At 33.8% G+C, this 19,723-nt stretch overlaps 2 protein-coding genes across 2 annotated transcripts; both read left to right on the top strand.

Moving 5' to 3' along the window:
- Nucleotides 1–2,230: 2,230 nt before the first annotated feature.
- On the top strand, nucleotides 2,231–2,890 carry LOC148566238 (uncharacterized). Its single transcript, XM_088487466.1, has one exon. It carries the CDS (start codon nucleotides 2,231–2,233, stop codon nucleotides 2,888–2,890), a length of 660 nt encoding a protein of 219 aa, XP_088343592.1.
- Nucleotides 2,891–2,941: 51 nt separating this feature from the next.
- On the top strand, nucleotides 2,942–5,332 carry LOC148566237 (uncharacterized). The gene is made up of 4 exons (XM_088487465.1): nucleotides 2,942–3,522; nucleotides 3,595–3,922; nucleotides 4,094–4,422; nucleotides 4,714–5,332. Exons 1-4 carry the CDS (start codon nucleotides 2,942–2,944, stop codon nucleotides 5,330–5,332), a joined length of 1,857 nt encoding a protein of 618 aa, XP_088343591.1.
- The last annotated feature ends 14,391 nt before the right edge of the window (nucleotides 5,333–19,723 follow it).

The raw sequence follows: 19,723 nt of genomic DNA, 5'->3' as shown, positions 1-19,723 counted from the left end.
TGTTGAGAGAAAGAGTACGTACTCGGAGAATGAGTGAAGGAGAGAGCGGGAGAGAGCGTTTGAGGGTGAAACACGGTGAGGAAGATGGTCATGCCATCAAAAGAGATAAGGGAGAGAGCGTGGAAGGGTTTGCATCAAGTGTGAAGGAGGGATCAAGTAAGGGCAACTTTAGTTCTAAGGTGACTTCCAAGATTTCTTTCTGTGACAAGGTTATTGGTTCTACGGTAGCCTCAGAGATAAACCGGGCAGAAGCTCTAGATGAGGATTCCATGGCAGTAGTCACCGAAAAATAAGGAGATCCTATGCCTCCGAGAGTTTGCTTCTCCGAAGAGGCCAGAAATATCCTTTCTGAACCATACAAGGAGGCAATTGTGATTAAGGTTCTTGGAAAAAACCATAGTTACACGGCCATGTTTCACAAACTGAAAGGGGTATGGAGGATCACCGGTGGATATGAAATCTTGGATGTGGGGTTTGGGTACTTCCTCGTTAAATTTGATCGCATGGACAATCGAGAGAAGGTTTTACTAGGGGGCCATGGATGATCTTCGGTCACTATATTGCCGTCAAGCCATGGACACTAAATTTTTAACCTTGTGAAGACACTTTCGGGGAGACTATGGTTTGGATTCGAATTGTTGGTTTGAGCATTTGGTACTATCAGGATAAAGCCATGATGAGAATTGCTTCTGCTGTGGGGAGACCAGTCAGGGTGGATCTAGCTACTAAGTCAGCGGAGCGGGGAAAATTTGCTCGAGCTTGCGTGCAAATCAATCTTGGTTTGCCGGTGGTCCGGAGTGTGAATGTCGATGAGTTTGAATATAAGGTGGAGTATGAATGCTTACACCTTATTTGTGACAAGTGCAATTGTTTTGGACATCCAGCAACTGACTGCAGAATGACTCCGATAGAGTCGGAAAAGGTGGATCGAAAGGAAACATTAGTGACTGAGACGACGGCCCAGGTGGTGCAGCCACAAGAAGCCTCAAAGGAAAAATTTTTTGAATTTGGATGCAATTCCGAAGATTCAGTGATAGTTGCAGAAATTGGAGAGGAATTGGGTGATACGTTGCATGGGAAGGAAGTGGGGTCCCAGCATTTGAAAAATGAGGCTGGCTGGACCAAAGTCAGCGGTAAAAGGAGAGGAAAATTGAGCCAATCAAACAAAGCCCAAGAAACCTCTAAAGACAAAGTGCCGGTGCACTTAAATCAGAAATTGGACAAAAACCGTGACTTTGGGCTACGTATGAGAGGAGCCGAATCAGGGGTGAAGACCAGATCGGTTGGCGGAGCTCAAGCATGCATGGCGTCTTCCAAACAGCAAGGGGTGAAGGGCAAAGCTGTCTCCGTTGCGGTGCCGACTTTTACTGCCATTTTAAAAAACAGACACAAGAGGTTGCGCCCTTCTTCTTTGCAAAATTTGCCGTCAACTCCGAACTGCCTTGGCGACACCAGCAAGCAGCAAATCAGCGAATCGGAAGGGTTGTCAGTGGAACCGGGTAAGGACAAGCAAGTCTCAGGGGGATATGATGGTGGATCTTCATCATCTCGTTAGGGACTTCGGTTGAGGTTGGTCCTTTTTACAGCACAATTGTTTTATGGATTATGTAGATTTAAGCTTTCTATTTTGGAATATTAGAGGGGCGTCTAATAAATTGGCCCGAGTTCATCGTAAAGAGTTAGTGAATAAATTTCACCCTAATTTTTTTATTCTGTTTGAAACCCATATTCCTTTCGAGAGGATGAAATCTTTTTGGAATAATCTAGGTTACCAGGGTGTTGGTATTGTTGAGGCTAATGGTCATAGTGGGGGTATCTGGGTTCTATGTTCTAATTCAAATATTTTTGTGAGAGTATTGGATGTAGTTGATCAATGTATCAGTTTTGAAATCACTATGGGCAATACTTCTAGTTACTGCAGTGCAGTGTATGCTAATCCGCATATACATCGGCGTAAAGAACTGTTGGGTGACTTGACAAGGATCGCTAATATGATCCACGGACCTTGGATTGTGTTAGGGGACTTTAATGATGTGCTGTTGCAGAGTGAAGTTAGAGGGGGACAGTTTAGACTTGCCAGAGCAGAACAATTTGCGGAAATATTGGAGGATTGTGGGCTGTTTGATACGAGGGCTATTGGGAGAAGATTCACTTAGTACAGGAAGGGAAAGGTGGGGTGCAGGTGGCTAAGAAGCTTGATAGAGCATTCATCAACCAAGACTGGCGACTGATGTTTCCGGAGGCTTATACTGAGGTGCTGGCGCACCTTCACTCTGATCATTGCCCGTTGTTCACTAGGTGCAAGATGGCAGAGAGGGCTACCAAGGGCCATCGTCCATTCAGATTCCAGGCTGCATGGATGACTCATCCTCTTTTTAGGAATGTTGGTCATACAGCTTGGAATAAAGGAGCTCCGGATGTGGTCAAATGTTTGTTGGAGGTTCAAAAAGATGCAACTAGCTTCAATAAAAAGGTTTTCGGCAATATTTTTGTTAAGAAAAGGGAGCTGGAGAGGCTTTTGAATGACGTTCAGATTACTCTGGAGAGTCAGGAGGATCAACAGCTTAGGATCAAAGAGCAAGTTTTGCATAAGGAATTGAATGTTGTCCTTCTTCAAGAAGAGTTGTTGTGGTATCAAAAATCTAAAGAACAATGGGTGAGATGTGGAGATAGAAATACAAAATTTTTTCATCTGCAGACGGTTATCAGACGAAAGAGGAACAAAATTCATGGGTTGTTTTTGGAGGATGGGTCTTGGGCCACGGAGGCTTCGACTCTAGAAATGGCGGCAAATTCTTTCTTTCAAAAACTCTTTTCTACTAGGGAGGATATCGACCTGGACACCATGGGGCATTTTCCTTGCCCGTCTCTTAGTACTAAGGCTTGTTAAAAGCTAGTAGAACCAGTGACGTCTGAAGAGGTTAAAAGAGCTGTGATGACCATGAGTTCGTTTAAAGCTCCAGGGCCAGATGGATTTCAAGCAATTTTCTACAAAGAGTTCTGGGACTCTCTTAGCAATGATGTGTGTGGACTGGTCAAGCGAGCCTTTGAGGGTGAGTCAATGAATGCGGCTATTTTCGATACTCTCGTTGTTCTAATTTCTAAAGTGAAAATTCCTTCTTCCTTACGGGAGTTTCGGCCTATTAGCTTATGTAATGTAATTTATAAAATTGTCACAAAGGTTCTAGTTAACAGGTTCAGACCTTTCCTGTCGGAGATCATTGGTCCTTTGCAAGGAGGGTTCATTCGAGGAAGAGAAACCACAGAGAATATTATCATTGCTCAGGAGATTATGCACTTCATGAGGAACACTAAGTCTCGAAAAGGGACCATGGTGTTCAAGATTGATTTAGAAAAAGCTTATGACAAGGTAGACTGGCATTTTTTGGAAGCTACTTTGGTCCGGTTTGGGTTTCCAAAGGCTACCATTAATCTTATATTGAATTGTGTGACTTCCTCTTCGTTGGCAGTTTTATGGAATGGGAACAGGCTCCAAAATTTCAATCCAAAGAGAGGGTTAAGGTAAGGAGATCCCATGTCTCCTTATCTATTTGTACTCTGTATGGAAATACTTGCCTGCTTTATCTCTCATAGAGTTTCCCAAGGTTTGTGGAACCCGGTAACGGTTTCTAGGAACAGACCACGACTCTCTCATTTGATGCTTGCAGATGATCTTTTGCTTTTCTGTAAGGCATCGAAAGCTCAAGTAATAGAGGTTATGCATTGCCTGGACTTGTTTTCTAGAGCGTCAGGTTTGAAGGTAAATCTTCATAAGTCAAAGGCCCAGTGTTCCAAGAGGGTGTCGGAGAGGAGAAAAGAGGTTCTCTCAGGGGTCTCTAACATCCGGTTCTACAATGATTTGGGTAAATACTTGGGAATTAACATCGGTCATGCCAGAGCTTCCAGGAAGACGGCTCAGGAGGTTATTGAAAAAATTTCGAGGAAGCTCTCCAGTTGGAAAGGATGCCTGCTGAATAAGGCAGGGAGGCTTTGTCTTGTTAAATTGGTTATGGCCTCTATCCCGGTTTATGAAATGCAAATTTCTCTTCTTCCGAAGTATGCATGTAATAAAATTGATTCCTTGATGAGACAGTTCTTGTGGAAAGGCCAAGCGACCGGCAAAGGGCTTCCTCTGGTCAGGTGGGAGGTCACCATAACTCCTAAAAGGACAGGAGGATTGGGTATTAGGGATACTACCTATGCTAACATGGCGCTTCTGAAAAAGTTGGTATGGGATTGTCTAAATAATAGTGAGAAGTTGTGGGTGCAAGTTCTGAAGCATAAATATCTCAGGAATCAATCTGGTATGAACGAAAATGGTAGAAATTCTTCATCGGCTACCTGGAAGAACATTGTTAGTGCCTATGAGCATCTCAGGGAAGGGCTTCATTGGAATATTGGGGATGTCCACAAATCAGTTTGGTATGATGAGTGGACTCCTTTTGGTAAGCTTTGCAACCTTGTTCCTTATGTACATATTTCTGAATCAGATTTCATAGTGGCTGACTTGTGGAAAGGGGTGTCTTGGGAGGTTGATAGTCTTACCACGCCTATTCCGCATGAGATTAAGCAGTTTATTTGTGGTCTGAGATATCCTAGTTCGACTGAGTTGAAGCCACAGTGGGAGTGGTGGCCTGCAGCAACAAAAATGTATAGTGCAAGGGAGGGTTATTGATGGTTATTAGAGAAAACATTAAATTGGAATGCTAATAGTAACTGGAACTGGTTGTGGAATACAAACATTCTGGAGAAGTTCAAATTTACTATGTGGCTTGGCTTACATGATGCTCTACCAACTGAGACCTTTCGATTCAAGCGGCATTTAGCTTCTTTAGATATGTGTAAGAAATGTAATAAGGCGCAGGAGACTATGGAGCATTGCCTTAGAGACTGTGAACGATCAAAGGCAATTTGGCATATGTTGGATTCTAGTATCCTGGACTCGACAACTGGTACTGCTCTTGAAGAGTGGTTTCGGAAGGCCTTGGCTAACAATGAAGCGTCTTTTGGTGCAGGACTTTGGTGGGTATGGAGACATAGGTGCAATGACATATTCAATACTGACAACCCTTGGACAGACCACAAGGTTGTTGCCTTGGCCAGAATTACCGCCAAGGACTTACAGGTTTACAGGAATCGAAACAATGCCTTTAGGTCTCTCCGAAATCGCCTGTGTTGGGAACCGCTGGTAGGCAACAATTTTAAAGTTAATTGTGATGCAAGCTTGTATCAGGATTCAAATTTAGCAGGATTTGGGTGTATTATTAGAGATTCTAAGGGAGATTGGATCTCGGGCTGCTCTGGAAGCATTCCCCCCTGGTCTTTCATCTGATGTGAATTATTTGCTGCTTGGAGGGGGCTAGTTTTAGCTTGGAATTGTGGTTTGAGGGATATTATATGTGAAACGGATTGCCTTGACATTCTGCCCATCATGCATGAACTTACAAGTGGGTATTCATCTGAAGTAACAGATTTGGTTCACAAGATTCAGGAGCTTTTATCTCGTCCTTGGTTTGTTCATGTTGAGTGGGTGTCCCGACGAGAAGCAAATAGAGTTGCGGATTGGATGGCTAGATATGGTGCCAAGAGTAACTCTAATCATGTCATTTGGTTTGAGCCTTGTGCTAATCTCCGGTAAATCATTCGCTCGGATATAGGATAGTGTTTGCTTTATTTTTTTTCTATGTTTAGACACAAAAAAAAATATATCTCTTTTTGTTGGATTTGGAATTGTGTATGTAGTGAGGATGATTCGAAAATATTTTTTTTTTTTGAAAAATACCATATTAAAAATCAAATAGGTTTAACTTAACCTTAAAAGTTAATTTAATTATAATATCTACTAATATTCTTTTTCTAATAAATACTTGAAGAATTTAGTAAGTGAGAAAAATGTTAAAAATTGGTCGGTATATTAATTTTTTTAGGGATTAAAATATCCGTTTTAAAAATTTTTAAAGATTGATTTGGATAATTATTCTGTCAAAAAATAAATTAAAAACTGAGTTATCTACTAAAGTAAAACTTTAAAAATATTTTTATGTAATAATTTTTTAAAAAATTAAAATATCTATTTTTAAAATCTTTAAAGACGAATTTAAATAATTACTCTATTTTTTTTTATCAAACATTCTCGATATAATAAAATGGGTTTAGCTATGAATATCTAACTGAAAACTAGTTGTCAACCTCTTCTATACATTCAGATTATAATATTAATCTTAATTGTTCACACAATGCAATTTTAAGAAAATTTATTTGTAAATTATATATAATTTAATTTATAACCTTTCAAGTAGATTTTAATATAGATAATAATAATTCCGTATGTGTATATATTTTCTTAATAATCCTATTAGCTTTTGCGTTTTAAAATAAAATGGTAGGAATTAAGAGAGTATAAGGTTGGGACGGGATCTTAGCTTTCTGGGAGCTACCGAGCTAGTAAGATGTAGAATTTAATTGCTAAAAGCCTAAAACCCATATAGATAGGGTCAACATATTAAAGTTGATAAAATTGAAGAGTTTGGGACAAATTTAAGTTTGACTAAAATTTGCTCCAAGCCTGCTCATCAATGCCATACCTAAATATAAATCATGTGAATTATTATCCCATTTATACATAGAGATGCTATTTATTTATATAGAAAAAAATTGATAAAATTAAACCTTTCATGCTCAACACATTTTTTAGGTGAATGGAATTTAACCATTTAATCTTCACTCATAAATCATAATAATCGTGTGCCACTTAAATTAGCTAAAAACAACTAAAATTTACATTATTTAATATTTATTAATTATTATAATAATTAATAAATATTAAATAAGATAAATTATATATATATATATATTTTTATCTCTTTATCATTATCGTTATCTTATATATGTATATAGCAAGTTGTAAACACATTGAAAAAGTCAATAAATTAATTTGAAAAACCCTAATACTAAAGAGTACATGAGAGTATATAAAATAGAGAGCAAAAAAAGCGGAGGAGAATCTTCGAGGGTGGCACATAGCAAGGATATGCCGACGAAAACAATGAGAGAGAGAGAGCGAGGGGGGCATGCATCAGGTGAAAAAGAGGGGCTTAAAGGAGACAGCAACAAGACTCAAAGTCAGGGATAAAGTTGTTGGTGCCTCGAGAGTTTTGGAGGTTGTTGATTCTCTTGATGGGGATAAGATGGCTATGGTAAGCAAGGCGATTCGGAGATACCAACTGTGACGTTTACTGAAGAAGCAAAAGAGATATTGGCAGAGTCCTACAAAGATGCCATCGTGATCAAAATTCTTGGAAAAAATTTTAGCTATACGGCGATCACGCACAAGCTTAAAGGTGTGTGGAGAACCAAATAAGGATATGAGGTACTAGATGTCGATTTTGGCTATTTCTTAGTCAAATTTGATCTCTTGTAGGATAGAGAAAAAGTTCTCCTTGGAGGACCGTGGATTATTACTGATAGTTATGTTGCGGTTAAACCTTGGAGTTCTTCATTCAGACCTTGTGAAAACACTTTTAGGTCTACCATGGTTTGGATAAGAATCACAGGTTTAAACATTAACTATTATCAAGAGAGAGCCATGAAAATGATTGCGTCAGCTGTTGGCAAACCGATCCGCATCGACTTAGCCACCAAGTCTGCAGAGAGGGGAAAGTATGCAAGAGCATGTGTGCAAATTAGCTTAGGACTTCCAGTCATAAAAAAAAATTCAAGTTGATGGTCATATGTATGACATAGAATATGAGCACTTGAATTTAATTTGTGAAAAATGTAGCTGCTTTGGGCACGTAACAAGAAAATGTGCGAAAGAGAACAACAATGACATTGGGAAGGAAAGCACGATGAAGGAGAAAAATTTGCCGTCACTATTTTCGGTGGATAACAACGAGAAAATGGTGGAAGGTAGTCAAATCCTAGTAAAAAATCAAAATTTAACTTTTGAATTTGGAATTAATGTCAAATCAATTCCAATTATAGAGAAACATAGAGCAGAAGATATTGTGCATGATAATTTGCAAGAATCGCACATAGATAGGGATACTCGTGCAAAAGAGGGTGAATGGGTTACAGTTAGTAAAAAAGGCAAGAAAAAAGTGGGTAAAGGCCCAAAAGTGGTGCCAAAAAAAGCCAATGTAGTAATATGCTCCAATTTGGTGAGTAAAAAATTTTCTTTTGGGTCTAATAATATGCATGCTAGATCCTCATCAAATGCAAAGGTGAAGTCCTTATCAAATGCAAAGGTGGGGTTTAAGGAAAAGAAGGATCCTCTATCCACGCTTGGCTCTTTGGGAACAACTCATGTGGCTTTCAAGGATCAGAATACTCTCTTTTTTAAAGTAGGGCACAAAAGACAGCGTCCTATTTCGCTTCAAAACTCACCTATTGAAGCATTGTCAATGGATTCTTGAGTACAAAAAGAGTTTGATAAAGCTAGTGCAACAACAAACTTGGAGAACCAACCTCAACAGAAGAATGATGGTTCTGTGACGCAAGTCCAAGAGAAGACACTTGGAAACAGGGGTCCATCAACGTGAGGTAGGATGATTAAACATTCTAATTATTTAATTTATTTTTATGGATTGTGACCATTTAAATATTATTAGTTGGAATGTAAGGGGGCGTCAAATAAGATGTCTTGGGTGCACTGTAAGGAGTTGGTACGAAAATGTCAACCAACTTTTTTTATTTTGGTGGAAACTTATATTGGGTTTGAAACTATGAAAAAATTTTGGAGGAGATTAGGCTATTATCCTGTAGGAATTGTAGATGATGTTGGACACAAGGATGGAATTTGGTTCCTCTCTGCTAATTTAAAATTTTCTTGTAAAATTCTTTGGGCTATGAATCAATGTGTAACTTTGGAAATTGATGGTGGTGGGAGAAGATGGATTTGCAGTGTGGTTTATGGCAGCCCTCAAGCCACTAATAGAGTAGAATTATGGAGTCATCTGCTTGATATTGGTTTGTACATTCAGGACCCGTGGGTGGTGGTTGGGAATTTTAATGATATTTTGAGTGTTCATAAGGTGAAGGGGGGTAATTTCTATTCGAATTGTAATAGTATCTTTGCAAGTACTCTAGATTCTTGTGGTCTTTTTGATCTGACAACCTCTAGAAGACGGTTTACTTAGTTCCGTAAAATTCAAGGAAACAAAGAAATTGCAAAGAGATTGGATAGAGCTTGCTGTACTACAGAATGACGCCTTCTTTTTCCAGAAATTTTTGTTGAAGTTCTCAGCTGTTCTCACTCTGATCATTGTCCCCTGCTTATCTGAAGTCAAGGAGTTCTATCAAAAAAGGAAACCGGCCTTTTAGATTCCAAGTGGCATGGGCAACGCATCCTGATTACAAGGCCATCGTTCAAAAATCTTGGGATAGTACAGACTTTGGCATCCATAGGAAGTTGCTAGGGTTCAAGAAGTTTCGTTGGAATTCAACTCTACGGTCTTCGACAATATTTTTATTAAAAAGAGAGAATTGGAGGCTTATTTGAATTGTATTCAACGGAAAATGGAAGCTGACGATGATCCGATTTTAAAGCACAAAGAGGAAGAATTGAGAGTTGAGTATAATCTAGTTTTGGCTCAGGAAGAATTGCTTTGGTACCAGAAGTCAAGAGATCAATAGGTTTGGTATAGTGATAGAAATACTAGCTTTTTCCATATGCAAACCATCCTTAGAAGAAAATCTAACAAGGTTCATGGGTTGCTGGTCAGTGATGGGTCCTGGTTTGATGATCCGAAAAGTTTGCAAAGAGAGTTTGTTCATTTCTTCAAAAATATTTTTTGCTCTACTGAGCCTGTTGAGGTTAATTGCATGGGAGAAATTTCTATGCCATCTCTTAGCCAAGATGCTTGTGATAATTTGTCTAAACCAGTAACAATGTTGGATGTTAAAGAAGCTCTGGATAATATGAGCTCGTTCAAAGCTCCTGGGCCGGATGGTTTTCAAGTTTTTTCTTCAAGGAATATTGGGATGTGGTGGGTCATGAGGTGTGGTGTACTGTTCAGAAAGTATTCTTAGGGGAGACGTTAAGCCATTCTTTGTTGGAAACTTTGATTGTTCTTATCCCTAAGTGCGACCCTCCAACTAGATTGAAAGATTTTCGGCCAATAAGCCTTTGTAATGTAATTTATAAGCTAGTGACTAAAGTGCTGGTTAATAGATTACGACCATTTTTAGATGAAATTGTTAGCCCAACTCAGGGAGGGTTTATTCATGGTAGAAGAGCGCCTGATAATATTATTGTCGCCCAAGAAGTTCTTCACTTTCTTAAGCGGACAAAGTCTAGAAAAGGAGTTATGCCTTTTAAGATTGATTTAGAAAAGGCTTATGATAGAGTTGATTGGAATTTTCTTGATTACACTCTTGAATCTTTTGGCTTTCCTTCTCTAATTATTTGGCTTGTAATGAATTATGTTCAAGCCTCAAATCTTTCCATCCTTTGGAATGGGAATAGATTAGACAGCTTCTAACCTCACATAGAGCTCAGGCAAGGAGATCCAATTTCTCCTTATTTATTTGTTTTGTATCTGGAGAGATTGGCGTGCTTCATTTTCAAATAAGTTGACGAGGGTGTTTGGGATGGTGTGGCTGTTTCTAGAGGGGACCTAGAGTTTCTCACTTGATGTTTGCAGATGACCTCCTCCTTTTTTGTAAAGCGAAGAAAAATCAAGTTCAGAATGTTGTGTACACCTTGGAGTTGTTCTGCAAAGCTTCAGGTATGAAGATTAACATTGAAAAATCTAAAGCTATTTGTTCTAGAAATATCTCTAATAGAAGGAAGGAAATATTTTCTGGTGTTTCTCATATTCCTTTTACTAGTGACCTAGGCAAATACTTGGGGGTGAACCTTAATCATCCTCGAGTTACTAGGCTATTTTTTCGGACTCCTTAGAGAAGATCAAGAATAGGCTGGCTAGTTGAAAAGGTCGGCTCCTTAACAGAGCAGACATGCTTTGCTTAATTAAATCTGTTGCTTCTTCTCTTCCTATTTATCAGATGCAAGTGACTCTTTTTCCTACTTCGGTTTGTCAAAAGATTGATTCTATGCTTAGACAATTCTTGTGGAAGGGAAAGGTGGGGGACCGTTGCTTAAATTTGGTCAAGTGGAGCAAAGTTGTCACTCCAAGAAAATATGGAGGCTTGGGAATTAGAGATACTCAATGTGTAAATTTTGCTTTATTAGGAAAGCTTGTTTGGCAATTACTACATAATAAAGATAAGTTTTGGGTAAGAATTATGTTGGCAAAATATTTACCTGGGAGTTCTTGCTTTTCACCAAATTTTTCTAATAATGTTTCAAGCACTTGGCGAGCGATTTATAAGACAATAGAAAAGCTTTGTGATGGTCTTGATTGGTGTACAGGCAGGATGTCTCAATCCTTGTGGTATCATGCTTGGCGACCATGTGGAACGCTAGCTCCTTTGGTTCCTTTTGTGCATATTTCTGATTCTCACTTGAAACTAGAAGATGTTTGGCACCATGGACATTGGCGGTGGAATATTCTTTGCACAATGATTCTAGAAGAAGTTAAACTTGATTTGATGCTCTTTGATCCTATCAAGCAGGCAGGAGATAAAATAGGTTGGTTTTGGACAAATTCAAATACTCTCACCTACTCGACTAAAAGTAGGTATGAATGGCTATTGAAGAAGAAATTTGGCTGGAATGATAATGAAAATTGGCTTTGGCTTTGGCGCTTGAGAATACCGGAGAAGATAAAGTGTCTGCTCTAACTTTGTCTCAACAACGGAGTTTTCACAGCTAGTTACCGGTTTCAAAGAGGTCTTGCTACTTTTGATTTTTGTCAGAGATGTTATCTTGCTCTAGAGGATATTAACCATTACTTTAGGACTTGCCAAAAAGCTCGTCAGATTTGAATTAGCTTAAACTTGGGAATGACCGCTGAGGACTCTAGTTTGGATTTTGTGTCTTGGATTCGTTCTAACCTCCAATGAATCTAAAAGAAAATTGTTCTAACCTCAAGTTTTTCCTTGACAAAATCAAAGAGATGTTCTAGCGCAATTGGACAGGTACTTTAGTGCTCATCCAGCGCACAGCAAACAGAGCGGCTGATTTAATGGCTAAGACTGCTGCTTTAAACAAGCAGTTGTACCTAGAGTGGTTACTGTCCCCTAATAATTTAGACATTATTATTAGAAAGGAGTGCTATTCTTTCTCCTCGATCCTTTTTCTTTGTGTTATGTTCAATCACCAAAAAATCAGTCCATGTACAATTTTCTTGGTCATGGATTGCTTCAGAGAATCTCATTAATAATGATAATTAATTAAGCTCTTTGATTGTTAAGCTGGTTATATTTGTTTATTTAATTTAAATATAATAAATTAATTATTTATTTAAATAAATCGATTTATAAAATTTTTATTTTTTTAAATATTTAATTATAATTTTACTGGTACAAAAAACAAAAATAAAGATTACGATATTTATATTAGTGCTGACAGTAAAAACAACACTAAATTATTTCTACAATTTTGTTGTTATTGCCAACGAAATTAGAGTAATTTTTTTCTTCTATGCTTATGTTATCACTCTCAACGAAAATAGATAAAAAAGAGAAGAGAAAAAAAATTAGAGTAATTACCCAAATCAGTCGCTGAGGATTTTAGAATCGGACATTTTAGTCCCCAAGAAAAATTAATACACAGATCAGTCCCCAAGGTTTTACTCCGGCAGACAAATCAATCCCCAGTTCATTTTCCGGCAGAGTAATTACCCAGATCAGTCTCCAAAGATTTTAAAAACAGACATTTTAGTCCCCAAGAAAAACTAATGTACAAATCAATCCCCAACATTTCTCTCTGTTAGACATAATAGTCTCCCGTCCAAAAATAAAATAAAATAAAATAATTATTATTATTAATTACACAATAATATTGTACTATATTTTTTGTATTTTTTAGACAAAAATAATGATAAATTTATTCATTATATATATATATATATATATATATATCAATAATAATAAAATTATTAGATATTATTTTACAAGAAATTCAAAGTTAAAATTATTTGATATTTTTGTATTTAATATAATCAAAAGATATCCTATGTAAAAAAAATTATATATGTTTATATTAAAAAATATGTATTAAAACAAAATATTTTAATTTGAATTTATATTAAATACATATTTTTTTAATACAAACATATTTTTTAAAATAGTACATCTTTTGATTTTATTAAATACAAAAATATCAAATGGTTTTAACCTTAAATTTCTTATAAAATAATCTCTAATAATTTTATTGATTATTATTATTATTATTATTATTATTATTATTATTATTATTATTATTATTATTATTATTATTATTATTATTATTATTATTATTATTATTGAGTGACTATATATATATATATATATAAATACATATATAAGAATCTAATGAATAAATTTATCATTATTTTTACCTAGAAAATACAAAAAATCATGGTATAATATTATTATGTAATTAATAATAATAATAATAATAAATAAAAATATTAGAGATTATTTTACAAAAAAATCAAGGTTAAAATCATTTGATATTTTTGTATTTAATATAATCAAAAGATGTACTATTTTAAAAAATATGTTTGTATTAAAAAAATATGTATTTAATATAAATTCAAATTAAAATATTTTATTTAAATACATATTTTTTAATATAAACATATATAATAATAATAATAATAATAATAATAATAATAATAATATTATTATTATTATTATTATTATTATTATTATTATTATTATTATTATTATTATTATTATTATTATTGAGTGACTATATATATATATATATATATATATATATATATATATATATATATATATATATAAGAATTTAATGAATAAATTTATCATTATTTTTGTCTAAAAAATACAAAAAATATAGTACAATATTATTGTGCAATTAATAATAATAATAATTTTATTTTTAGACGGGGGACTATTATGTCTAACAGAGAGAAAAGTTGGGGATTGATTTGTACATTAGTTTTTCTTGGGACTAAAATGTCCGTTTTTAAAATCTTTGGGGACTGATCTGGTAATTACTCTGCCGGAAAATGAATTGGGGACTGATTTGTCTGTCGGAGTAAAACCTTGGGACTGATCCGTGTATTAATTTTTCTTGGGGACTAAAATATCCGATTCTAAAATCCTCGGGGACTGATTTGGGTAATTACTCAAAAAATTATTGTCAAACACTCTTAATTTTTTTTTTTGTGTCTTTGCTAACAATAATAAGATAAAGATAATAATTTTTGTTTTTGTTTTTTGTGCCACCAAAATTATAATTAAATATTTAAAAGATTAAAATTTTGTAAATCGATTTAATTGAGTAAATAATTAATTTATTTTATTTAAATAAAAAAAGTCGATTATACTATTTTTAACAAATTACGGGAAGAGAAATACTAGTAGTAGTATAGTAGTAATTAATTAAGAAAGGAAGAAAAATTAAGATTTAGAGAAGAATAAATCGAGGATATAATTACATTTCAGCTAATGTAAATTTTGTGACGGATGTTTTAGTGTTATTCTCTTTTAGGATAAATATAGTGATTAATATTTTTTATTAATATTATTCAATATTTTAAACTAATATTTTATTAAATTAAATATTATTTTAGTCCCTTATAACTTGGGATGGAAATTAATTTTTTTTAGATTAAATTCAGTATTAAAATTATCCTTTCATGCCCAATAACTTCTTAAAGGACAAAATTGATTCCTTTATTTTATTTTCTATGTCATTCTCATGAAACTCGTTATTTGAGAAGTGCTATAGAGGGTTAGTAAGTTTTGTGATTTGTAATCATTAATCAATTAATATTAATATTTTTAATGATATGAGATTATATATAATAATATAAAATTACTCACTTTTTTTAATTTATTAGTTAAGTGCTGACCAAATTTTAATAAAAGTATTAATTCTTTATATTTTTTTATTATTTATCACTCATCAAGCTAAGTAATAAAACATTTCACTATCCAATGTGATTGCTTGAAGCCCTGACAGATTCAAAGCTCTTAACAATTCTGCCTATTCTTCAATATAACATTTTTTGGGTAATTGATAAGAAACAAAATTGGGAGAAAAAGCTCTAAGAACAGCAATTGTTGAACAACAAAATCGATACCACCGTCTTTTGGATTAGTTTTATGTTGAACTTTCCTGTTTACATATTGTTTGGTTTAAAAGAATATGGAAAAAAATACATAAAAAATTAAATTTGTTATTATTTGATTTAAGAGAGAAAATAAAGAGAGACAAAAAGGTTTGGAGCCTATTCAAATATCTTCTCCTCAAGTATGAGATGAAAATTAATGAAAAAGGTGTAAACAATGCTAAAATTATAAGTCATCAAAAAGAATTATAGTCACCAAAAAAAAGTAAAAAACAATGCTAAAATTATAATTTTATCCTTTATTTAATAGAAAAAGCAAAATTTTTAAATTCACTCTCTTTCAAATCTCAAAACACATTTTTTTTTGTTCTTCCATTTTGATAAAATATTTTTTGTTAATAAAGATAATATATTAAAATCTTGAAAACTAATTTGGACGACTGTTTTCTCTTGAAAAAAAAATGATTTAAATATATTAATAAATTATAATTTATATATAATATAGATAAGGATATTAATATAATTTTATTCGATTATATTTTTTTCTTATTTTTTTATTTAACTAAAAGAAATTTTTATTTTATTTTTTTATCTATTTTTCATCAACTAAATAATACACAAATAAATTTATTTATTTTTTATTATTTTTTATTTTTTTTCTCTCATTTTTTATTGTATATCCAAACAATGTGTTAAAGTTTTAAGAGAAATAAATTCTCTCATAAGAGCATTATAGGATTTAGATCCTATTGCATTCGCAACATCACAATTTTTAGTATTTAGGATTTAAAGTTAGTTAAGTAGAGAAAGTATTGGAAATAATGTTTTAGTTAGTCAAGCGTTACCTACTTTTTTTTTTATTTAATTTTAAAATTTCTTATTTTTTGAAGGATTTAAGATTTAAGAGTTATAGTTTAAGGTTTAAGATTAAATATTTATTTGATAGAGTCTAAAATTTAAAATAAATAAAATAATTTTTAAAAAGTTTATTAATGTTGACTGAAAATAAAAGTGTCAAGTAGGTGCACGACTGAATTTGTATTAGAAAATTTTTTTGGCTCCCATTTTAAATGAGTCTAGGAATTACCAACCCAAATTTGATTCGTTTGAGTTAATAAGTGAATCGAATCGACTCATTTGTAAAAAGAATATTTCACAATTTTTGCAATATTTTTTGTTTGATATCCAAATAAGTCAAAAAAAATTTATCATACATTCATATATTTTTATAATAAATTATCTAAAGTATAAAAAGCTTGTTAACAAGAAAATAATTTTTTACACTAAAAGAGACTTTATATATCCTTACAAAAAAATGAGTTTGACAAGCTAACACCAACAAATATGCACTAGACTTGAATTTATTTAACTCACAAGTTATGTGAGTTGAGCTAAATTGACCTGTTTTTATACGAGTTATAATTTTACTGTCTCAACTCAGGGCACAAATTCAGTACACAGGAGGACTATGCACACCGAAACGCCATTTTTATGTTTGGCACACCGGTCAGCTAGAGAAGGCCAAAATAAAAATGCATGTTTTTGTTGGGTCTTTTCCGCAATTTCGTATAATAATAATGTATTTTCAACACGCAATACACAGCCGCCGAGAGAGTTTTCGACGGGTAGAACGGCGCGATCGGCGATCCAGAGCTCAACGGCTTGGAAAGCAACCTCGAACTAATCACAAGGTATGGCTTCTCCGTTAGGGTAGGCTTTGCCAGCGGCAGCCTCGGAGTACGCACCGGGGACTCCCTGGTATGCCACGCGCAGCTGCGAGCCGTGCATCAGTGCTGGCGATAGGTCGGAGATCGTGAGCGGCTTTGGAGGAAGCGTTTTTTTGCCGCTGATGTGGACTAGGTTCAGGTCTGTTACGGCGGATTTGTGGCCTTCACGGCGGCTATGTTCTCTCCGGCAGCTGCGGGGTTTGAGTCCTCGTTCTGAGAGTTGACCTTGCTAGATAGGATGGCGCATGCGCTCTGCCAGTCCGTTCGGGTCGACCCGACTCCCTGCGAGAAGCTTGATGATTCGAACCCGTAACCGCATTTAACCGTTATTCGGGTTGGAACGACCCGAAATGTGGGCTCACTCCCTTGGTGGAGGTAGCTGAGTGCGTTGGAATACGGCGGTGAGAGAGTGTGCATTTTTGTTCCAATTTGGTAATTAAGAAGAAAGAGTCTTAGTTAACAAAATACACAATCATTAACCGTAATCACTTTCAATTTAAGGATTCATAAATTTTTTCTACATAACCCCATTAGTTTTCGGATCTAACAAAAAAACCAGCAAAAAATTAAATTTTGCAAAACAATCCTCTGACACAAAAGCAGTCAGTAACCAATCAAAAGAGAGAAGTAACAAGTAATCTATACCGTCGTATAAAAAAACAAGAAAGATCCAACGACTCTCGTCCTTTGGCGCACCGGTATGCTAAAATTAAGTGCTATGCACACCGAAACGCCAAACACACACGGCACATGGAATCCGTGCCCCTCAAGTCATCCGTTTTTACGAGCCTTTCAAGTTTACTTGCGGATCAAGACTCGTTTTGACTACTATAACTAAAAATAGTTGATTCTCTAATACTATCCTAACTAAAAATAATAAATTTTATTTGTCATCCACCAATTTTATTGTGTTGAATTGATTTGTCTATGATTACGTTTGTTTAAAGTCACGAGACATTAAGACAGAAACACAAAGACACAAAATTATAGTGCCAGATAAAATATAGATAGAAACATTGTACCTGAAAACACTGAATTAGTATATTTTATATCAATTTTAATAAAAAAACATAAAAACATTAATAAAAAATATAATTTATTTTTTATTATTTTTATTATTTTTTTATAATTATATTTTTTATTATTATATATTTTTTTAATTTTTTAAATAAAAAAATAAAAATAAATCTTTTATATTTTATTTCAATATCTTATCTTATTTTATTTTTAAAATTAAACCCAATCCAAAAAACAATACTGCACCTTTAAAATTAATAACATGTGTTTGCTTCTGCAGCACTCTATCAACTTTGCATTGAATGGCTAACCGTATACCAAAGAAACGTGTCGGTATTTTTCCTTTCTTTTTTGGGCTGGAGTAGGTGCTTCCTCTTCAATTTTTTTTCACATGGATATATACAATGGGTCCGAATATGTTTAAATACTTGTCCTTATAATTAGCGGGAAAAAAAAGAAATTATAAAAAATATTTTTATTTTCGAAAAGAGATATTAATTGATTAAAATATTATTTTTATCAATATTTCAAATAATATTATTAGTAGAAATAATTTTTGAATAAAATATATTTTTTATCTTTAATATTTTTAATTTTTTTTAAATTACCGTTAACATTTAATTTAATTTAATTTTATTTTATTCTTATCGTTAAAATTTTTATGGTATAAATTAGTCAGTTATTTTTAACTTTATTTTTTATTGTATCACTATGTCTATCACCTTCAATTCTAACTTTAATCTTAACATTTACCATAAATTAGTCAATTTTTTTGTTCAGGGTAAATTTTTATAAAATCTATCTTTAGATTAGAATTGCATATACCGTAGATCATAAATTATTTTGTCAATTCGAAATCATATATTATACTTTCTAATTTGAAAGGTACATAAATATAAATTTTTTAAATATAATTTTACTAATGTTCAATTTTTACAAAATTTAGTACAAAAAAAATTCTCTAAGTTGAGAAAGATAATTTCATGAAAAAACAGAGAGAGCAGGCAATGTACTATATACTTTATAATGTTCCTCGTCGGATCCAAAAGATTCCAGACAAATTTCATCAAAAGAAATAAAGCTAAGAGTTTGGTATATACATAGATGAAAGTGACTTCACCTAATAAATTCAACCTCCCACTAATTATTAGGGATGCCAGTGGGACGGGGTGGGGGCAAGGAATGTTTTTCTGCTTTTCGTCTTCGCTCCTAGAATTAATTTTTGTTTATGTCCCATTCTCTGTCATGGGAGAATAATTGTCTCCATCTCCGTTTCCCGCATTCTCATTTTCCATTTCCCATTTTCGCGGGAAACGGAGAATAATTTTTGCGGGATCCTATTTTCCATCTTTCTATATTTAACATTCATATGAAAATTATAATAAAAAAATATCAAAAAAATTAAAAAATAAACTATAAAATATTATTACAAACACACAAACATATCTTATCCAAGATTATAAATTCAGAAATATAACATAGCAAATCATAGTCCATAAAATAAAATCTTGAACAATAGGGTTAGAATTTTTTAATGAGTGAAATTACTAAAAAAATCCCTATAATAAAAATAAAGTAAGAATTATTAAGTAAGTTCAAAAATTCGGAGAATTATCAGGGATGAGGCGGGAATTCCCACTCGAATCCCCGCGCTTGTCGGGGGAATTTCGCTCTCCATCTCCATTCCCACGAAAAAAATTTTCCACTATTAGGACCCATTCGGGGCGGTTCCCGCGAAGATCCCCGACTTCTGAAAATTTTTGACACCCCTACTAATTATCAATAATGGTATGATAAGAAAATTTTATTGTGTGAATTTCATCCATC

Source organism: Arachis ipaensis, chromosome B5, assembly GCF_059453495.1.
Source record: "Arachis ipaensis isolate K30076 ecotype BB chromosome B5, ASM5945349v1, whole genome shotgun sequence".
NCBI classification, from domain to species: Eukaryota; Viridiplantae; Streptophyta; class Magnoliopsida; order Fabales; family Fabaceae; genus Arachis; species Arachis ipaensis.
This window is presented reverse-complemented; position numbering and strand designations above follow the sequence as displayed.

Excerpts from the sequence above, each read along its gene's own strand:
- LOC148566238 (XM_088487466.1), top strand. The coding sequence starts at position 2,231 with ATGTTTCCGGAGGCTTATACTGAGGTGCTGGCGCACCTTCACTCTGAT.
- LOC148566237 (XM_088487465.1), top strand. The coding sequence starts at position 2,942 with ATGAGTTCGTTTAAAGCTCCAGGGCCAGATGGATTTCAAGCAATTTTC. Across the intron at positions 3,523-3,594 it reads AATCCAAAGAGAGGGTTAAG|AGTTTCCCAAGGTTTGTGGA; the intron begins GTAAGGAGATCC and ends TATCTCTCATAG. Across the intron at positions 4,423-4,713 it reads GATGTCCACAAATCAGTTTG|TAACTGGAACTGGTTGTGGA; the intron begins GTATGATGAGTG and ends GAATGCTAATAG.